This window comes from Haliotis asinina, chromosome 9 (assembly GCF_037392515.1).
Source record: "Haliotis asinina isolate JCU_RB_2024 chromosome 9, JCU_Hal_asi_v2, whole genome shotgun sequence".
Taxonomy (NCBI): Eukaryota; Metazoa; Mollusca; class Gastropoda; order Lepetellida; family Haliotidae; genus Haliotis; species Haliotis asinina.
Genome location: NC_090288.1, coordinates 60,906,082 through 60,929,336, shown reverse-complemented (window position 1 = coordinate 60,929,336; position 23,255 = coordinate 60,906,082). Strand labels below are relative to the sequence as shown.

Here is a 23,255-nt window from a genome sequence, read left to right as displayed (position 1 = left end):
AACGTCGTTGTATGATTCAGGGGAACGTTCCACAAAATAATTTGTATAAGATAGACCGTATCTTATAGACCGTAACATTATAGAAACCTTCGTATGCCTATAAAATGAAGTTTGAACGCTAATTTGAATCATCACACACCCACACATGTGTGCACTCACTAACACACAGACCATCAATAGTACGTATACATCGCATGAGAGGTGAACTATTTCGTTAGCTCACTTGGAATATGTAACACTGAAGTCATATCTTTCATATGGTTGTATGATGACTCGTATGGTCGTAATTATTTTAAATTATCCAGAGAGTATCGCATAACACTCAAATAATTACAGATTTTCTGTCCTAAGTTTCGTACGTGATGGGCCTTTTTAAAAATGAGCAATACCCTTGCACTTTGATAACGGTTTGGTTTTCGCAAGTATACTTATTATATTAATGAATGTGTATTTAAATGTCTGATTCGGTGTAACCTTTTTCTTTGCAGATACACCATTGCCAGTTGTGAATAAAAGTGTGTATTGTCTGAGATAAGCTGCTTTTACTTTTATCATTTTCATGAGATACAGCATCTCATTACACAGTGCATACATCTTCAGGTGTACAAGAAACAAGACAAATCAAGTTAGCGGGTGGAGTTTGATGGGTTCAAAAGTTTTGATCTTGGTCTGCCGAGACACAAGTTATGAAACTTTCCAAGTGTCTTTAAGTCTTACACTTGTTTACCAACCGGCGAATTGGTCCACGGGCTTGTGAAACAGACTCTAATAGGTGCTTGGACTGTGTGGTCAGCTTCGACGACACGTCGACCGCTGTATACACGTCACCTATCAGGCGCAGGAAAATCATGTGTTCACCCGAACAAAGATTGGAACAGATAGGTCCGTGTCGACTAAAAAAGTGTTCGTCTTTACTCAGTGTTGTAATCGTGATCAGCGCTGGGCCATGCAGATGAAGATCCATTGCTCGGGTATCCCGAGTATGCAACCCAATAAGGTCACAAACCTGGGTTTACTGAGTGATGAGTGAGTGGTGACTTCACCACTGAGTGTCCCCACACCTGTATCGACTACAGACAAAACACAATCCTGTTTCAAAGGTCAAGGTCAGTTATGGGCCTCGGAGAATATTAGGTCAAGGATATTTAGAACGTTTCATTTTCCATTCTATCAATCTTCGTTTACCCCATTAAGGCACTAACATTAACTAATCGATAAGAAAGTTTTTCATTATCAATGTCAATACTTTACATGGAGATCTTATTCCTGGCCCCTGTAAGGAGTGGAAACCATATATAAGGTACAGTCAGACTGTGTAATATCATTCATTTCGTGAAATGACTGACGTTTGGTCGTGGGAGTTACACTATCTGACTGAGATGATTTTTCGTCGGTGATACTTCATGTATGACAAAACAAAATATACATATTACATTTATTCTATACACGTGTTATCAGATAGCAATCATTATTCATAGTCCATACACAGAATGGCGGGTCTGTGCCGCATACATTATTACTTGTTACAACAGTTTAACCTATTATGGCAACGACTGCTACATCTCAGTTTTGCCTAAAACACTTGCACCTATTTGTCTGGCACCTTTTAAGACCTAAACTTGTTACACGTGACAAAACATTGCCCACCAGATACTGATGACATAGAAACTGCTTCTCGGAAGGAAATGTGTCTTTGTTAATGTCAAAAGACGCAAAATGACTGATTACACAGTCTGACTGTAACATATATATATCGTCTTTGTGAGTTGCTATTACAAATTGATCGTAAACGTTTGAATAACAGAGTACACTGGGGCTTGCGTGGTGGAACAGAGAGAAGAGAGGCACGCTGCTTCGTGTGCACAGCCGAGTTTATTTTTTCAAGTCCGAATCAGTTCATAACGCACTGACAATTCTTCCACCCAAACTAGGTATTATATACGTTTATCATCACTTAAAAGCCCGTTATTGAAACCTAACACCAGAGATAAACTTCCATGAAGAGAAACTCTAGAACAGCGTCCGTCAACGTATGCACCAACAACCTGCACTGGAGGGTCTACAGCAGACAATGTTCACCTTAGATATATGTTAATTTGTAATTCAATCAGGGCACAAATCTCTCGTCAACAACACTACTAAGTATATGAAGTCCGTGTGTAATATGTATTCCTCTCGGCTATAGCAATATAATGGCTGCAAACCACAGCAAAACACCAAGTTTCAAAGTAACCGTATTATAAAGGCTCTTCAGCCTCACAGGGATATACAAGTAATGATGAATACATCACTCGGTAGGAATATCTGAACTCAAGTATTATATACCTCTTCAGGTAACAATGGTATCCAATGTACAAATCACTTCATTTCAATATACAAACTTGTAAGTATTATCATGGCTCTTCAGACGGGATGCAGCCATACAACATGCACATCTAATATATCTCCTCAGAGTACCCAACACCTGAAACCTATTGGGAAAAGCAAAATAAAACCCATGTTGTAACATGGCAGGAATGGCAACCCTTAAATACTGTTATCAGAGCCACCCTATGGGCAGCTAACTCTCGTTGCACACCTCTAGGAAAAGACAATTTCCTACTAATTCATCCTTCAAACGTAGGAAATATAATTTCTCCTTCATAACACCGTTACACGCAATAACAACAACACAGATCCATGATCAACATTGGGACACGCTGCTTAGTATGCACGGCGAGACTACCAAGAAAGTCAGAGACCAAGAGACACTTTAATCCTGACACTTTTCCGGCTTATCTTTAATATAACCGTCCTTAGCTATTTCACTGCGCCATGGTCCATGGCTTTTGAACATATGGTCTGGTATACTGTTATTAGCTGCTGCAGTTGCGCCTATACTGCGAAGACTATGCAGACCATACCGTTTAATATCACTAACAAACGTAAGTAGATACACTTGCGACCTAACCCCAGGTATGAAGAATGCATTGTTACAAAGCAAAGGCCAAAGGCAAGCCGATTCCCACCCTGAGACAACTAAAGTTTCCACAGCATGACATTCCGTCATGTGTTTCAAAACTCAATGTATAATACAAATCGGGGACATTATCCAACTTATGGTCTCTCCCATGTGACTGAATACATCTACAGCTGCACATCCTGAGTTACTGCAGCGGCAGTTAAACTGTTCTAGCTTAGCCTTATAGATGCATGATGCTAAGATGCAAAGTTGCCAGTACTCTGGAACTCAACGTTTGCAATACCCTAGTCATCAGTATCCACAAGTCGACTGACATAACCTGCTTGCAAATTATCATTACGAGGAAGCCACTGAATGCTCAGATCTATGTTATGCTTGAGACATGCCTCAAAGATATCCATAGCTTTTGGCTGTAAGTGAAATGTCATGCTGCCTTTGTCAACAATGCTGGTAACATTTTGATTAACCTGCTGCGATCTGTAGAAGAAACCAAACTGACATGCACCATATATACCGCCTTCAGTTCTCTCCAAGTAGAATTCTGAATCGCTTCTTCCAGACTCCACTGCCCATGGGAAGTTACACAATTAACGTCAACACTGATACCACTGTCAGTGGTGTCTGAGTTAATAATCCTCTTAACCAAGCTAGTTTCAATAAGAGATCTAGAGACAAATCTATCTATCTCGTTCTGCCAAAATATCAGCTGTGCAACACTTTCAGCAGACATAAGGATGTTATTCTCCCAAGACCACATTTTGGCTACATCAGTGCTCAACGACCTAGTCAATAGCTGTGCAACTGGTCTGACAAATGGTTTCATAGACATTATCTGACCCACCACACTAGCAACAGGTCTCATGGCAAAGCGTCTAGGAAGCAACCTTAAAATATGGCATGACGGTACCTTTTAACTAAGTTATCTAACTCTGAGGAATGCACAGTTAAACACTTTGTGTGCGGTCCAAACCCTAACCATTCAGTGGATTCAGATGAATGCCAAAATGACTTCTCCAGCTTGGGGACAAGCCCTCAAGATACGTGATCAGTTTTAATGACTGCACCTTGTGATAAAGCTACATCTTCTGAAGCACTGGACATAATTCTATCGTCAAAAACATTTCTGTGTCCATCAGAACGCCACTTCTCCACTAACTCACGTGTAACGTTAGTGAATATATTAGGAGCTGAAGTCATTTGTAATAGCATATATCACCACCAGTATCACACCATGCAAACCAAAGATAATCAGTATGTGGGTAACACATCGGCACAGAGACCATGAATGTGGAGTCGTCGTTTCACACTCTGACTTCTGACTGGATGGCCAATGCTATTGGCGCTTAATGACGTCACATTGACATATTGGTTCCTCAAGCGCAACACCCGCAAATACCGGTCTTGATGTTGGGTAGAGACGTTCAATCTATCACTCTTTGACCTGTCTATAGTACTGCCAATCTGTCGTGTGACAAGTCTCCCGTTGCAGCATCCCATGGCCCTAGCGATATGTTCTTGTGTCTGTTGCATCTGTAACATACTGATTGCTCCCTTCCTCTGCTTTGGTGTTAAATGAATCATGTTCCTGGTTGTCAATCGATTAAAATGATCCAAGACAATAAACCTGGTTGGCTTTTATACCCTAATTGGATACAATTCTTTTTCCATCAGTAATTGTTTATCATTGTTAAACAATTGATCAGTCAGAAAGGTAGCGAACTGGCCATTTCCGCTTGCATCAATGTGTTTACACATCATACATTAGGATCTCGGGAGTTGAGTCGCGAGTTCTTGTTTGTCACGAAAGTGAGGCTGGACATGCTCGGTGGTGCTGTCCATCTGCTGTTTTTCCATCGACACTTTCACCACAATTTGAAATGTGTGGCTTCACAGATCATTCACTTCCTCACCGACTTTTTCAACGATAAGGGGTTTGACGTCACTGACGTCCACGTTTTTGTCAATGACCATTTCCCAGCTTGTCAGATACTTACCTACAGCGTCATTTGTCCACACGAACCGGAGTTTGATGTGTTCCTCCAACAGTTCGAGGAGCTCAGCTCTCCTCACACACGAATAACCTCTGAGCACACGCTCCTTTGCGAGGAGCTTGAGTTGTTTCACTGTGGGCTTGCGAGGAATGTCAAACAACTTCAACAGCTGAGGGGTCTTCCAACGGGAGTAACTGATCACTTCGCGTTTTTGGCAATCCTTTTCAGTAGTATGCACAATAATGGAACGTGACCAGGTCCTTCAAAAGTGCGCAATTTAAAAATTCCATCATTGTGTATACTACTTACTGAGGGGCATGTAAAATTTGATGAAAATCGGAGGAATGGTTTTCGAGATATGGTCTTTGAAGTGGGGTCAGTTGGGAAAATGCTGAATGTTTTTGTCATAATTAAGTCTTAATTATTTGAATAACGTCATCGAGAGTGTTCTCAATGCCCTTGTGCTATAGCGTAACCATCTGCCAAGAGACAAGCAACATTTCACGAAAATCGGTCAAATAGTTTACATAATAATGACTTTCTAGTGAGAATGGGGTTGGTCTACTGAAAGGCTAACAATGCAACGTTGTACTTGTTATAGGTGATAGGTGTTTTCAGTCAAATGAAACGCAGCTGTCAGCAGTTTCCCCGATCTGTCTTGCTAGTGAGGTGAGAGCTGTCTGAAGGTACATGAAACGGAGATCTCGGCAGTCGTCACCTTGCTACCATCTCAGTTTGCTCTAACTGAGCCCCATGACGAGTATCAGTGTGTACGTGTGTGTCTTGGCTCGGCTAAAAGGATGCATGTCTGATTGAATTGCAAGGTGACAGCTGCTTGAAGGTGAACCAAACGCAGGTCTCGGCAGTTACCTTGTTACCATCACGTATTTGTAGCGATGTGAGAGCTATCTGAATGTGAATGAAACACAGCCTTGCTACAGTCTCAGGGGTTTCTCTTATGTGTGAGCTGCGTGTATGAGTATTAGTGCGTGCATGTGTGTCTCAGCTATATATAATGATGTACGGTCACCTGACTAAAGTTGAATCACATGTAAAGTGTGGAATTCTTTGGTATCCCTTGTGTGGAATCGGATATGTCTTCAATTTCATACATCAATTGTAAACTTGTATTTTTCACTATCCAGTCGACTTGCAAGCAAATTACTTGCTTTAATTTCCCGTTGAATGCTGGGACCATCACCTATTTGTTGTTGTCGTTGCGAATGAGACTTTTGTACTGCATGTTTTTACAAGACCTACAGTCTTGACATCATCTCCTAGGTTACCGTCATCACCATCACCGCAGACTTCCACTCGTCTCTAACCCATATATCTTGAATTCGAACCCCAGGTTCGTCGAAGCCACACTTGTCCTGAAGGTTGGATATCACGAGGGTAGGAAATATTCTCAGTCGCATGAACGTTCAAGAATGCAAGTGCCTGTCATCGTTGTTATATATGCAGTATGATGCTCAGGTATCCTATATTCATGGGAACATGTTTAATATCCTAAACAGAAATGTTCAATTCCATAGTGGATTCTCGGATTAATTTCTTGTACTGCAGCGACAAAATGATTCAGTTCTGTTGTTGTGCTACTTTTCCGGTTTCAGCAGCATGGCTTTGTCCGTCATGCTCAGCTGATCAAGTTGAACACACAGTTCTTGGTATGGAATGAGGTTGAGTAATTTCATGCTGTCACGGTGTCTTTCCATTGTAATACTTCGTTCAACTTCAATCCAAGTGTTTTTGCAAGCGGTTGGCTGTGTTTCAAAATGTGTTTTCCTTGGATGTTGTCTAACATGACCATGATGTTCGAGGTTAGCTCCCAAGGGTTTGAAGATATCATTGTTCAGCAAGCTCACGCTGTAGTAGCCGTCAATAATTTGACTGCATACATTGTCAAGGAACAGCTTGTTGTTGTTTTTGATGATGGCCATCCATTCCAGTGAACCTGAAGCATTTCTGTTAGAATCAGTTTCGTTGTGTGGTGTAAGACGACCAATTGTGACATGATGTTGAACAACATGCTCAGACCCATCCTGAAAGAAATTGGTGCACCACTACCGCAAGACAAGGCATGGAATGCAGTAAACAATCTTCATGATCAGCGTGTGTACAGACGTATTTGCAGTGAATTCGACATTGATTCAAAAAAGGACTGGCGTTGTCAGGTTCAAACCACAGTTAGGTCATTCCCTTCCTTCACATCCACCCTCTCGCAAAAGCCAGAAAAGAGCTGGTGATAGATTGAGGATACAAATCATATCATTACCTGAAGATAAACGATTGGAACGATAAGTACATGCTTTTCAACAAGAGGAAAGATTGTCAGGTTTTGAGGTTTCAACAGGGACTCACGGACCACTGGAAAGTGTTGGTGTTGGATACATCAGTGGGTTTTATGTACGCCTGCACCATCCGTTTGAACAATTCGATTCGAACCTTATGTCTGCGCCTTGCTGGATGCGCAGGCACAAACCTGTTCCGGTATCCTCGGTCAGGGAACAGCTTACCTTGCACAGGATCAGGTTCTTGCCAAAGGCTTAATTTTTAAACTCGTACCCCCATTGTGTATACTACTTCTCGAATTTGCTGTCAGTGTACAGTACTCGGCCCCAATTTCTCCATTATAATGTACAACACATCCAGCACATGTTTAAACATATATAACATTTTTGCTGTGGCACTTCATGTTGGTTTTGATAGTATACAGTTTGCCTTCCCAAAATGTAAATTTTGTCTTCAGTTATGATTGAACAAGTTCCACGTGGAGGTGTGTGACATTTTGTTAAACTCATAGTTTTTGTATCGTGTGAATATTTAGAAGGGCACAGGATTTGTTTTCGATTTTTAGGCTGCTTAGTGCTACATTTAGTCTTGGATAAGCCTTTTTTCATAGTATCATATTTATACAATTTTGGAAGATTCGTTTATAATGGGCATAATTGCACAGTTATTAGGGATGTAAGTACAAAGAAATGGAAGAATGTCCATCTCTGAATTTGTTTCTTTTGTTTTCAAAAATGTCTCTCTTTGTCTTCTTAAAGCTTTATGGACAGCATTTTCAACTACCCCACGTGGATCCCCTTGTAGTGGAAGATATGTCTACAGTTCTAATCTCACATTTCTTGTGTCCACGTTCGAAACAATACTTTTTTGAGTGTGCCGCGGGTGACATGAATTGAGGTAGGTATTAAAGCGTGTCCTTCCGCTTGTATTAAATATACGTTTTCAGTTGGTCTCCTTGCTTCATAACTTTTACGTCCAAAAATGAAATCTCATTTTGGTCGAATTCCATGTTGAAAGAAATCAAAGGATGGATCGAATCAAGAATACTCCAAAAATCAATTAACTCTATCACAGTTAAAATTCGAATAATAAAACAATCGTCCAGATTTTCTTCTCCGTGTTTCACGGACATGTTTTGCTGTCTTTTCATCCATCGAATTTGCTACTCTGGACCTACTTTTGTTCGCATAGCTGTACCCTTTATATTAAACTTGTGAAAGGCGTTGTTTTCTCCATGATTCCATGATGAACGTATTTGTGACGTTGCAGTCAATAGCATCAGGATGCTTTATTTAGCCAATACTGCACCGCTTCAAGTCCTATATTATGAAGTGTATCAGCACACAGATTTTTCACGTAAAAGGTTACTAGAACGGCATCCGTAGGTATGACGTCGGGCAGGTGATTTTGAAAGTCCGTGTCGTCTCGAAGAAAACCTGTTTGTGAGTGGTTTTAAAATATCTTTGAAGTTACTTAAACGTTGTGTGATACTATTCGGGCCTCCAATGATAGGTTCTAAATGATAGGTCTATCGGGCTCTTTATTTCCACATGTTCACAATTCTAGCCATTATAGCTTTATTTATTTTTTGGCTTTTGTGTATTTTAGGTAGCCCATAAAAGTTCGGAGTTCGTTCACTTACACGCCTGCGGAAGTCACCTATTTACATATATGTATACTAATGACATTATATTATCTTATCACAGACAGTTTTATCTGAACTCAAACGGAAAAAAGTAATTTTGTCATACATCAAATTAGAAAAAAAAAGTTCTTTGAGACGCAACCCGAAATAAACATGTATCAATGCACTTTGTGCACAACGAAGAATGGTTGATTATTTTCTAGCCTCTGAATGCTAATTTCGAAATAAGTTACGTGCTATTATTTACAAAAACATCAGCGTCTCCAGGTTTGCTCCAGCGTCATCAACAGGCACGTCTTAATTACCTGGCACAGTCAGGATCGGCGGTACAGGAGACAAGGTTTGGAAGGTGTTTTGTTCACTGACGAATCGAGATTTCAACTGGACAGCTAAGATGGCTGGTTAAGAGTGTATAGAAGGCGATGTCGGCGGTAGGAAGAAGAGTGCTTTGATCTACGTCGACAGTCTGGGGCCACAGCGTTCTCGTTTAGGGTGGACATCACATGTCACGGTCGGACACAACCTGTCATTCTCAACTGCAAACTGACAATCTGATACCGGGGTGAGATCACTGGAAGCCCTTGTGAAGCCGTTCATTCTAGGACAGAGACTTCAATAAGGTAATGCCCACCCACATGTCACCCGTGTTGTGACAGATTTCCTGAGACAGCTGAACATTCCGATACTTCCCTGACCAGCTGTTTCTCCATACCTGTCCCCTATCGAGCACGCTTAGGATCAGATGGAGCGACGTTTACGTCAAGCTTAGAATCAGCCAACAAGCTGAATTCAGACAGGCATTGGTTAAGACATGGAACAACATTCCCCACGCTTTGTTCAATCTCTTAGTATCGTCCATGCGTCGTGGTTGTCAAGGATGCATCAACGTCAGTGGTGGACACACAGGATACTGAAATCACAATGTGTCCTTTCAGGTCACATCTCTTCAAGGGCATGGTACGATACGTAGTGTCAAATCGTACAGATTTCTATATTTTCTCGTCCACAGTTAACAGAAAATAAGGAAAAGACCACAAATCATGTTATCATCCCTTTGCTTATAAAGATGGCATAACATCAAGTAATGCACATTTACTTTATTCCAGTAGTGTGTATATGTTACAGTCAGATAGGGAAATCGAGAGTCAGCCATTTCGCATCATGTTGTGTAACAACAATCAATATACTTTAGTCATTTCACGAAATTTCATTTCATCTACATGTGTAGGACAGGGGCTTGTGAAGTGTGACTACTCTGGACTGCAAGCACCTTTGAAGCACGTATAAATGCTTCAAAGCCAAGCTGAAGTGCAACATTCGCTGCCACAATAGTTTTAACTGTTACTGGCAATAAGTGATGATGAAATGTTGTCATCCACTTTTGTAGATTAAGTTATTAAGTGAAATTTCATGACATGACTCAGGGATAGGTCACTCGCATGCTTTCTTTAACATTTGTACTAAATAACGTGTGCCTCGCCATGCTCCATCGCACACAATGACTTGGTTCGTTCCCAGTGCAACTTCAGCTGTGTTTAACCATGGAGATTATATAGAGTATATACGTTGTAGATTATCCCTGGTTTAACAGAACTTCAGCCAGTTTATTGTATCGGTCGGAATTTTGCAGTGAATGAATGCATTGTGGTAAGAATTAAGAGCAGGAATTATCTGAATGAATAAACGAAATAAAGAAAAAGAATAAAAGAAAGAAGACTTTAGTACATATGTGAATGGATGAAAGAATGAATGACACACCGCGGCCTTCCATCCCAAAACATGTTAAAGAACGCAAAAGTATCGCGAGAACACCTGATAACATCAGCTGTCCTTTTAAAAAATCTACTTTGAAACATTTTGTTTACATTAATAATTGATTCAGAAATCTTATTGCATGTGGGGAATGGAATGGACATTAACAAAATGTTAACTGACACTGTCACACTGCCCTCATAAATAAAGTGTAAAACTCCCATAAAGCGTTCTAAAGCACCTTTCCAGTTTTGTCAAATAATAAAATCAAGAAGAAAGAAAGAAGTTATGGAACTATACCCCCCAAACATCAATGGAGAATCAGATCAGATCGCCAATATGTCATATTTTTCTCACACCTCAAATATACCCTAAGATTTGTTTTAGATTATTGAACTATCACTATTACTTGCAAGCACATTTCACCTGATAGTATATTCCCCTCATAAGAATTAAAGGTGTATGTGAAAGATGTTTTTTTAAGTAATAACTAGAAACACTCAAACAACGGCGTATAGTATTTCAATGGCGGATCAGAGCAGATCGGCGATATGTCACATTTTTCACACACCTCAAATATGCCCTAACATTCTTTTTCAGGCTATGAAACTATCGCTATTACTTGCAAACACATTTCACCTGATAGCATATTCTCCTCATATGAATTAAAGGTGTATAGCATTTCAATGGCGAAATGTCAGGACATATTTTTCACACACCTAAATTACACCCTAACACTTTTTTAAGTCATGAAACTGTCACTATTACTTACAAACACATTTCAACTAAAGGTATGTTTTCCTTCTAAAAATTAAACGAATGTGTGAAAGAAGTTTTTATCCGCACAATTCAGTCTATCTTTGTGGTGAATCGAGAATAGAAGCCAGTGAGCTATAACATACCGACTTGAAACTTTACTACAAATCTGCTGTCCTAATACGGACACTAATACCAATTATTCGACGTAAACTGAAGTGACAAAATAGTTAACCTATTTCAGTTGTTTTCAGTTGTTACAACACTCAGCGAACTTAATCAGCTGTTGAAAATAAATCGGGCTCAGTCTTAAATACTACGCTGCCACCATATTGGCTACACTGGTTACGTAACGACCCGAGACATACGTTCAGCGGCTTTTCGAGGAGTTTCTTCTCCCCCTCTATATAGGCTCCCTGCAAGACTGAAGTACATTGATTGTTGTTACACAAAATGACACGATATGGCTGGCCCTCTTAGTCATTTCATGAAATGGTTGAAATTCTTAGTCATTTCATGAAATGATTGTTTTCAAATCTGACTGTAACATCTACACATCCGGAGATAATACCGTACGCGAGCTTCAACTGATATTTATGAGTGGTATGCAATATTCGAACTGGTAGAATTGTTTCCCCTGAGCTATTCGTCCTCGCTGTGGTGACCGGCAAGATGGAAGCCATGTTATCACGCACGGTGCAAGTAATTTCACCGCAATGGTGTGTAGTTGTTTGTGACATTGTCTAAGTTACATGTTCAAAATAATTTGAAAATTTCGACATTTATAACATAGGCAGTGCTGAACTGGTGAATCAAAGGCATCTCTTGTCTGTTACTAACTATTTTACCACATGCAACATCAAAGTCAATTTCAAGGTGATTGATCCGAAAAGCATACATTCACCATATCTGTATGTACTATGTAGTTTGGTTTTGAAATGAAATGTGTCCAAATGGTGTTCTACGAACACAATTTTGTGTAATAGTTGCTTGTGTAATCTACCTGCTTAGAAACGCCTTTGAGCTGTTCTACATGTTGACCAACATTTAACCATGTTATAGGGTTACCGATAATGTTGATCAGAACGTGTCAACATATAGTCAGTCACAACAACTGCTTCATTTTTGTTATGGTATAATCTTCTCATTGTCAGAAAAAAAATCATTGTGGTGATTAGAGTCTCCTCCTCTCCTCTGCCAGTAAGAGTTCCGGCCATAACCCTGCCCTGCCTTGAAATGTATTCTCCATATTATTATGATTATTTCTAGGGGTTAGGGTTTTCTATATCAGTGTTCACAAGGAGCGCCTGACTCACATATTCACCCAGTCAGACAGAAACCACCAACCAGTCAGCCCCAGTGCCTGACTGAATATTTCACGACTGTCAGAAGTTGTTATTTGTGGCATGTGACACTTGTTTGCTGTTAATGTTATGTTTGTTATTATATAATGTTAATAACTTCAATGCCATTTAGAAGAAACATTAAATCTGAAATGTCTTGTTCAAATCAAGTGCTAGTTTTCCAAAGAGACAAATCGTTGGAGGGCTGTCATTTACTATAAATGAAAGAACCTTTTACAATCATGAGGGTTGTTTGACCCAAATAATGCTTTTGTTGTTACTGTAGGCTGCGAATAGTTTGGTTAACTCATCTTCTAGCAAATATTTCCAAAATTGGTTCAGTGTTATCTGGGGAAAGATTTTGTCAACTTAAGTGGCGACTGGCAATGCACAGATAATTTTTGAAAGTGTTTTTAAACTAATCTCAAGGTAAACATTTTCTAGTCGTAATAATGTGCTTTATTTATCCTTTGTTAAAGGTTGCTGTGCAAATTTCATTCTCTTTTAGTTGTACACTGGATCCTAAGAATTGCATCCAGAGCAGAAAAAAAAATTAGGAATTCACATTAATAAAAATAGGAACTTAGCTGAACACATTATAATGAAATTTCTCGAACTAAACTCAAGCTAATTATCTTTTTAATGAAGTAGTATGCTTATATATTCATGAGTGATAGTATAGGGACAGTAATTGAGGGACAGTCAGAATTTTGAATATAGTCACAAAGCCTCTTGTGTGATATACCATATTTTTTAGAGTTGAAATGTGCCACTTTCTTGTATGTTGGTAAAATATTCGAGACAGGAATGAACAAGTTTCTCCATTTATTAATTGGCGGAAACTGAACATCTGGCTCTTTGCTATTTACCATGTATATTTCTATCTTCCCAAGCACCCAAGTGCGGGGCATGGCAACACTGAAGGATAGTAAGTATGGCTTCATTTTTTACTATTCAACTCAAAATGTGATGTCTAGTTTTGTACATTTATTTGTCAACATTCTTCACCTGTGAACATCTGTGTTAGAATTGGTCTTCAGTAACGCATGCCTGTCGTAATTGGCAAATAACAGGATTGGGTAGTCAGGCTCACTGACTTGGTTGACACATGTCATCGTATCCCATTTGGTAGATTGATGGTCAAGCTGTTGATCACTGGATTGTCTGTCCAGACACGATTATTTACAGACCACTGCCATATATCTGAAATATTACTGAGTGCAGCATAAAACTAAACTCACTTACTCACTAGTAAAGTTCTCCTTTTGTTACATTATTCTGATTCACATTTCCTGCATAAACATGCTCACAAGTCAGCTTAATAAAGCTGGAAAGCTCTACGTAAACATTCTGACTGTTTAATATGAGTTGTCAGACAGTATACGGTATATGGTCTCTAGAGTTATGTGAAATTTTGTGTTAAGCTTGTCTTTTACAACTTTTCTAATGCTTCACTCGAATTAGTATTCTCATTGTGTTGTAAAAAATAGGAAACCGAAAGCCAAAGATTGACAAAGATTCCTCTAAAAGTTACCTCTGTTGATTTCTAATAAGTTCGTATCCGGCTCAAGTCCGTCACTAACATTCAAAAGATCACCAAGTCCATGAAAATGGTGTCAGCTGCCAAGTTCTCCCGTGCTGAGCGAGAGCTCCGTCCTGCAAGACCTTATGGATTAGGAGCTAAGGGTAAGAAATTTTTTCCTCATCAAGATTCTAAAAGGTTTGAAACAAAATAGTTACATATTCTTAAATTAAACATGTCAATAAATAAAACAAATGGTTTTTTGTGTACAAGCCCAATATAATTCAGTCCACTTTAGAGTAGATTACAACAAAAAGGTGATAAGAAATGTTAAGAGTGATTCATTTGTTTTTCATTTTCATGTGAACTTTGAGTCAGTGAAGTTTGATGCCAACTGCATATGTTCTGAATTTGGGCAAAATCGTTTTGGACCCTTTTTAGGATCATTAGTGTCTTACAAAAGAACTAATCTGAAACCTGGGTAATGTTTTGTTCAGATGCAAAACTCAGAATTATTTCCACCTATATTTTTGGTTTTGCTACACCATTAAACAGCCATAAAATTTGGCATGAGTTTGTTTTGTGTTTTCAGCTTTTTATGAGAAGGCTGAGGTTGAACAGGATGCCAACCAGCCAAACCACCTGATCGTAGCTGTGACCTCTGATAGAGGTCTCTGTGGAGGTATCCACAGCAGTGTTGTAAAACACATCCGTACAACACTTGCATCACAGAAACCGGGCATTGACACCAAGATAGTCTGTATTGGAGATAAATCCAAAGCCATGTTACAAAGGTGTGTTTAACTCCAAAGTACTGACTACCATGTATAATTTCTCACATTATACAAAATGTTGGAGTGATAGTAGTGTTACTACAGTGTAAGGCCAGTGTGGGATAACAGAAGGGATATTTCCATCCACTTTTAAGATATCTTAAAGGTCACATACAACATAAAACACAACTTTGCAGATTCTGATACCTTTCGTTATTCATTTACAGAAACAAATCATCGAAAATGCCAATTCAGCTTGTAAAGTTGAAAGAAAATGTGATGAAAAAAAGCCAGCAAAATCGGAGTTCAAATGATTCACTAATTTTCCCGAAGCGCTGGGAAAAAAGTGGTTTCAACAGCTATGCTGCGCTGCGCTCATAACACATGCACATTGAATAGGTTCCTGAAGCTTGAAACAGTATGCCTACCCCTTAGTATGAGGTCCTTAGTAGTCTAATCTTGGTTGTGTACACAAGCAAGTAAATAATCTACTGGTTTTATGAAAAAAAACCAGAGAAAACTCAATGTCTTTGACATTTTGAAATAATGGAATTATACATTTATTGAATTCCCTAACATTGCCGAAATAGATGTGAGTTAAGAAATACAGTTCATTCTACCATCATGTATAGTGTAATAAAGCACACTTTCACCCTGATCTATTATAGTTAGAGCACGCTCGCTTGCTTTAACTATAATAGTTCAAGGTGAAAGTGTGCTTTATTACACTATACATGGTGGTAGAACGAACTGTATCTCTTTTCTAAGACGTCGTATTTAATAGTTTCTAAGCCTAATTTTGATTAATCTGTGGCAGAAAACAAACGACGGTGTCTGTGACGGTGTTAAGAATCCTCATGCAGGGCTTACTAACACTCTGTTCTTTTGACGTGTCAGCGTTAAGACAAACATTACTAGAAAAACAAATGATGAACAGTTTGGTGAAGGTTTTTGTTTGGGTTAAATATCTTCTCTAGATCATTTTAATTACATCTGTGATTCTCTTAAACCATACAAGGCAAAATGACCGTCTCATTTCTACTACCAACGAAAGTTTAGATCAGCACATTCAGCTGAAGCTGACTAGTCATGCGACATTCCACGATTGCATTGTGGGAATGTAAACATTGCAAACATTACTGTGTCTCTGTAAAATTTTGAGTCGAACTATGAGGCATTTTATCCTTTGGAAAACATAAATGTAATGTTTTCACCAGTGATGTTAGCTGTGTGATGCAACTGCAAAACAAGAAACGGGATGCGATGAAGCAGTTTACTGTGGGAGGCTGTACGAGGTGATAGCAACTGACATCCATCGTAACGTCGGTTACATTGTGACGTAATGCAAAAAAAGTTCGATTATGAGGGGGCAGACTGGAATGGTGCAGTGACGTCAACACATTGTGATGTAATGCAAAAAGTGCACATGATAAAGTATTGTCAGCGCCTTTGATCTTTCACCGAAGCATCTTAGAATTACCAATACAACACTGAAATACACATTGTTATACTTGTGATCTTGTGTTTCTCCAGGCAGTACCCAAACAACATATTGATGTCATTTAATGACATTGGCAAGCGGCCCCCAGTGTTTGCAGATGCAAGTTTGATAGCCGGCGCCTTGTTGGAGTCTGGCTATAAGTATGATCATGGAACAATGATCTTCAACATCTTCAAGTAAGTTGAAAACAATGTATGTATGCCAAAACATGATTGGAAATTAATGATTTCTCACTTGACCCCTGATGCTCCTACCTCCTTTTGAGGTAAATATGTAAAGCATTTGAATTATTAGCTATAAATTAGTGTATAGACCAGCAATATTTGCTGTAAATTCTGGACGCAATAATGGCCACCCTTGTATATCTTGGGCAATACCCAGTGCAACAGTCCAAAGATGCATCAGTGTAATTATGTCAGTTTTTGGTCATGTTTTCAGATTTCTTCACATTGTTTGTGGTTATAAATTAATATTTTTTATCCTTTTAATGTTTTCGCTTATTGCTGGTAACACAAAACTTCTCTGATTTCAGGAGTGTGGTCTCCTACACGACAACCGAGCTGCCGCTGTTCTCTCTTGATAGCGTTAGTGGTGCTGAGAAGCTCAACGTGTATGACAGTCTTGATGAAGATGTAGTGCGCTCATACAATGAGTATGCTCTGGCCAGCCTCATCTACTACGCCCTGAAGGAGGCCTCGTGTAGTGAGCAGAGCTCTCGTATGACAGCTATGGATGCTGCCAGCAAGAATGCAGGTTAGTGCAAAAACCATCAATGTGACAAAAGTAAACTGTTACGGATTTAAGGATATGTAACCATGTCAACAGTTTGTGAATACCTAGATGTAATGCTTTATCAACAACTACAAATTCAGTGATAACTAACGTCGCACCGTCCATATGTTTAAACCTATCCTATCTCGCGGTACACACCACTCTCTCTTGTGTCAACACTGAATGGAATTATGTAAACTTTTATCCCTAGGTCAGTTGTGTCCATTGACCCAAGCACTACATGCTACCTTCTTTACAAGATATCTTCCCACTTGTCATGAAAAGCATGCAACATGCAGCATGCCCCACTATCTAACCATGTGACCACCTTTGAATCATCACTCTCCTTGTCACACCTGAGTGTGCACATGATTCACTATACTCGTTTTCTTTAATAACATTAACATCATGGGGAAGACTGATCAGTCCAAGTGGAAAAAATGTACCTAATGCTACAAGATTTTCTCAGCTAGTGACCTACATTTTTCCTGTGTCCATTGTGTTGGATAATGTAAATAGGACATTAGTGTGAGAAATGCACACATCTTACCTTTGAGGTTTTCGGGGATCACACGAGGGCTTGCACATACTGTGTTGCTGATAGAGTAAGTTATGCAGCTTCGTTTGACAGTCCCAGCCAAAAAAGTCAAGTTCAAGCGTCCTACTATCACTGCTCATCAGTCAGTCTCCTCACTCCAGTGAAAATTTTTATGAGTGCGTCCTCAGACTTAACAGATATCTCCAGAATCTGTACGGCTGTCAACTTTCCAGCCTGAGTCCTCCTTCAGTGCCAACCAGTATGGTAGTTGTTGAGCATTCTGCCACCCTCCAGGCTATTTCCCAGTAACAGGACATTAGGACTATGCTTTCCATTACTCCTGGATCAGTTATCAACCCAGACTGCAGTCTCCAGTTCAACGGATCAACGATCTCATTTTCATATGAGGCATCCCATCCTTGTTCTTGTCCTCATTTTCCTCAGTGGGTTTCTGTACATATGCTTCACCAGGAACGTCCCATTCAATACATAGGTATGGCTGTTTGGATAAGACATCAGGGTTAAGATTTTTGGTCTCATCGTGCCACAACTTTATTAGGGGTACATGCCTCCTCACCTTTCTCTACTTGGATTTTACCAGAATCATGAAGGCCAGTGCAGGATACGACACAGTATGTCCCTTATACTGGACCAATTTGAGATCGTACTGGACCATTTGTCACATTTGTTTGGTTATCTCCTGGTACTTCTGCATCATGGCCCTCTCAATATATCCTCGTGGGATGACAGGTTTAAAGCTGAGCTCTTCTGTCAACCATGGTCTTCAGAGTCGCTATTTAATGGCATGACCAGGGATGTTTCTGTGAAGGTGGATAGGGAAACTCAATTTCAGTGAGTGGAACTAATGAATCTCCAGAAATACCATCTGTAAGATTCCTTGAAACAGAGACAGACTCCTCTTTTTAGGCAATCTCAAGCGGGACTTCATCCCATTTATTGTGGCCAGTTAGAAGTGGCAAGTCTTCTCATGTTGGCTCCTCCAGAAGTCCTCCCAGGTCTGACCACAGGGTTAGGAGTGGGGTCCTTAAGGACTGACTCATCGAAACAAGGGCACAACTGGGAACTCCTGCCTCCTCAAGCAACTCGATTGGCTGTTTAACGTTTCAAAGTTGGAACTAACACCAACCCAGAAACGTCAGTGCATCAGGGCAACATTTGACAAGCATAAGGCATGATTTTCATCCCTCAGCACAGATGGGTGGAAATACAGCATCTGGTTCCGTTAACTGACAATGAGCTAGAGTTCGTGGCAGTTCTGCAAGCCATTAAGCATTGCACAAAAGAACTTCAAGGCCCCTCCCTGCTGATCCAGTCTGACAGCTTCACAGTCATCTGGTACATAATTCATCTCGGGTCAACAGGATCAGTCAACCTTAATCAGCTGGCGTTTTGGTTCTATCATCTTATCGACCCCCTCACCATTGATACTTGAGCGAGACATATTCCCAAAGTCAGGAACATCATTGCAGATGTGCTGTCTTGCTCCGACTGGCTGTCTACCACGACTGGCTGTGGCAATTGAACCCACATATCTTTCAGGAAATCATCAAGACCCCAAGTAGATCGAATCCCAGTGCGATTCAATCATTGGATCCCTATGTTTGTCTGTCTAATACAGGATTAACTGGCTTTGGGCCTCGACGCCCAGGTGATCTCTTGGGAGGGTCTGCACCTTCCCTACTCCAGCTCTCCTACCCAGAGTAATTCGAAAACTGCGGTCAACTAGGCAGATTCAACAGCCAGGAGTTAATTTGTAGATCTGGCGCAACATGCAGATGATAATTTGAAATGTTTTGAGGGATATTAAGTCCATAGGTATTGTATCTACAATTTCTGCTTCTCTCCAGGTTATTGCATAGTTTCTTCAGCATTTGCAGTGATCCAGGAAGCTTAAACGGACCACATTTTCTACTTAACCTTGCTGCTGTCAGCTTGGTATTGGCCATCAACACAGGCTCTAAGGTCTCCTTGGTTCCTGATCTACAGTATTTGCTCTGGTCCTTCAAGTTGGCTGGTCAGTCTAAGAAATTTTGACCACCTGCATATTATTTGTCAGTGGTCATGCGTCATTTGATCTCAAAGGACTAAGATCCCCTAGAGCTGATTTCTTTCAAAACGTTCTTTCTTCTGGACTTATCTACAGCTGCTCGGATTTCTGAACTCCATACTTTTGGATGTCAACAGAGTCCACTTCAAGAGAAAGAAACATGGCAAAGTCTTCCTCAGTCTCCTCTGGGACTGCCTAGCAAAGAGTCAGATGCCTGGACGATCTAATCATATTTTCGTTGTGCATAATCCTTGGGCTCAGCGATGCTGGAGAGCTGAAGCTGTGCACCGTTAGGGCTTTGTGCATTTTCCTTGCTGCCTCTAAGGATCACCGCCATTTTGGCAAACCTGTCTCAAACATGTCTCACTCCCCTTTATCCTTCTGGGTGAGGGCCACCATCTTACAGGCTTATGCCTTTGCTGGATTATCACCTTCAACAGCTTTCAATCTGCATGAGACATGGCCATGAACTTCTGCGATGGCTCTGCACAGAACTGCTTTCTCAACGTTGTTGTGGAAGGAATTTTGGAGATCTGATTCAGTCTTCTCCCACTACTTAATGGATCTTTCAGTCAAGGATGTCTAAGGCCTATACCAGCTTGGACCCCTTGTTTTAGCACAACAACACAACATGCAGTGGCTGCTTTCCTGTGTTTTCCAGAATAGAAGTCGGAACCTGATTTCTGTCTTTGTTATTCTTGTTATGGGTTAGAACTACTTCACTTAGTCTTATGCTAAGACACAGAGATACTACCAGTTCTGTAAATGGATGGATCTGGAGCACGGTTCTTTGTCATGAAGGGTCTAATATTTGATGTTTCCTGACCTCTAATCTTTCAAGCAATTACGTCAGTAATGTGTGTCACTCCTGAAATCCTGTAGTTTGTGTTTCCTTCCAGCCCCAACATTGCCAGGCTCATCATTTGACTTAGCTTATAAAAAGAAATGAGGGTCAGTTTGATGTCCGAAACTGAATTTTATAACCATGAGCTGTGTGCTTCTCTTTCACCCACATTAATTAATTTATGGGAGTAGGCCTACCTTGTAAATCGTGGCAGGGCAAGGCCTATTTTGCCTTCGTCATGGGTAACACAACATCGCATTGGAGCACTGTCCAGACATAGGGCATCTGCGTCCCGCCGTCCGACTGTGGGATAAGAGCATACCATGAGATAGGATAAGTTTACAAATTTGAAAATGTTAACTCTTGATTGTATATTGGTGTACTTATCCCATCTCATATGATGGATTCCTTCCCAATCTTCCCGCTATGTAGATTATCGAAGGATAAGATAATCCAGTGGCTCCAAACACGAGAGTGATGATTCAAAGGTTGTCACATTGTTGGATAGTGTGGCACGCTACATGCTTTTCATGACAACTTGGAAGCTGTCTTATAAAGAATGTAGCATGTAATGTATGGGCAAATAAACAAGAGGAAAGGAGAAAGTTTAGCCTAAGGAGAAAGGTTTACATCATTCCACTTAGTGTCGAAGCAAGGGAGAGAAGTGCTTATTGTGAGATAGGATAAGTATATAAACACATAATTAATGGTTAAAATATTCAGTATTAGCCAATCAGGCAACAGTTATGGGTAATCAGCTCGTAGGTGCAAAATATTTTTCTTTCTATTATCTATTATTGGAAATGTTAACATGAAAAACTGTTCGGTTAGCATAAAATAGCAGTTTTGTCAAGTGGGTGATATTTTTATCTTGATTTTTTTTTTCCATGCCATGTGTTACACTCACCTCTAAATGACTTTTGGGGACATATTTTATCAGGTCATTTAACGTAATGTTTCTTCATAATTGACTGGCTTTCTGTTACGATCCTCTCCCTCTTTCAATGAATTTGTAACTGATTGGTCTTATTTTCCAGGAGAAATGATTGACAAGCTGACCTTGACCTTCAACAGAACCAGACAGGCAGTGATTACCAGGGAATTGATTGAAATCATCTCTGGTGCTTCTGCACTTTAATAGTTGCCCGTTTTAGTCATCAGCATTTGTACATAAGCTACAAATAGGACCATTTACAGTCAGGATGGGCGAAACAAGCGTTCGTCTTGCCCGACTGCCCTCAACACCTTTGAGAGGCTTTGGAAAAATCTGTTTAGTGCTGAACAGTGCAGTTTTCGTCAGAAAGTTCGGTTTGCTGACCAGTCTGTATTTGAATGTTAACACTCAAAAAAATAAATTGATTTGTATGTAGATATTTCTTTCTGTTATTTTTCTTGGAGTAATTTTGACTTACCGTGGTATTTTATTCTAGACTAAAAGTAAAGTGTCCTTGACATTCTCTGTAATAGTCCAAATGGCAAGGCATATAGATTATGGAGACCTTGTTAATCTACTCCACGAGCAAACATGGTCTCCAAGATGTGTGTAACTTGGGACTCTGCTAACAATAGAAATTAAAGATATGTTCCCAGTACTTCATATTTGGTGTGAAAGAGGGTTATGAAGAAAGTATCTTACATGTTACTTTACTCAAGTAACATATGATAAGTGTCTTGGAAGGAGAGGATAGTCTGTCAAGGCCAATGTTGATGGGACAGCTTGTGTACATCACAAAGGGGAGGGTACAGTCCACAATAACCTGTCCACATCACACAGTAACTAGGTAGCTTGTCCCTGTCGCACAGTGACTAGATGACCTGTTCGTATCATGCATTGTCAGGATGGCCTGTCAGTATCACACAGTGACTAGATGGCCTGTTGGTATCATGCATTGTCAGGATGGCCTGTCTGTATCACACAGTGTAAGGATGGCTTAACTGTATCTCACAGTGACTGGACGGCCTGTCTGTATCACAGTGACTGGGGGGCCTGTCAGTATCACACAGTGTAAGGATGGCCTAACTGTATCTCACATTGACTGGGGGGGGCCTGTCTGCATCACACTGTGTAAGGATGGTCTAACTGTATCTCACAGTGACTGGACGGCCTGTCTGTATCACACAGTGTAAGGATGGCCATAACTATCTCACAGTGACTGGGGGGCCTGTGTGTGTCTATATTATCCATTTTCAAAGGATGTCATGTATATGACACAATGATTTGAGGTATCATATTTTTCAGTGGGCAAGGATGCCATGCATAAATCAGTCAGTGCCATGGGGTCTCATGTATATATTTTCACAGAGGTTCAAGGTATCAAGACCCGTGAAGGTCCGGGGTAGAACAGGCCTTCAGCAACCCATGCTTGCCATGGCGACTATGCTTGCCGTAAGAGGCGACTAACGGGGTCGGGTAGTCAGGCTCGCTGACTTGGTTGACACATGCCATCGTTTCCCAAATGCGGCATAAAACTAAACTAAACTCACTCACTCACTCAAG

General features: G+C 40.2%; 1 protein-coding gene across 1 annotated transcript; it reads left to right on the top strand.

Moving 5' to 3' along the window:
* The first annotated feature begins 12,021 nt into the window (after positions 1–12,021).
* Positions 12,022–22,127, top strand: LOC137296994 (ATP synthase subunit gamma, mitochondrial-like). The gene is made up of 7 exons (XM_067828926.1): positions 12,022–12,117; positions 13,635–13,669; positions 14,296–14,427; positions 14,856–15,057; positions 16,570–16,713; positions 17,070–17,290; positions 21,796–22,127. The coding sequence occupies exons 1-7, from the start codon at positions 12,071–12,073 to the stop codon at positions 21,894–21,896; spliced, it is 882 nt and encodes a 293-aa protein (XP_067685027.1). The 5' UTR covers positions 12,022–12,070; the 3' UTR covers positions 21,897–22,127.
* The last annotated feature ends 1,128 nt before the right edge of the window (positions 22,128–23,255 follow it).

Coding starts and splice junctions, on each gene's coding strand:
- LOC137296994 (XM_067828926.1), top strand. CDS start 12,071: ATGGAAGCCATGTTATCACGCACGGTGCAAGTAATTTCACCGCAATG. Junction 16,714..17,069: donor ATGATCTTCAACATCTTCAA/GTAAGTTGAAAA, acceptor CTCTGATTTCAG/GAGTGTGGTCTCCTACACGA. Junction 17,291..21,795: donor TGCTGCCAGCAAGAATGCAG/GTTAGTGCAAAA, acceptor CTTATTTTCCAG/GAGAAATGATTGACAAGCTG.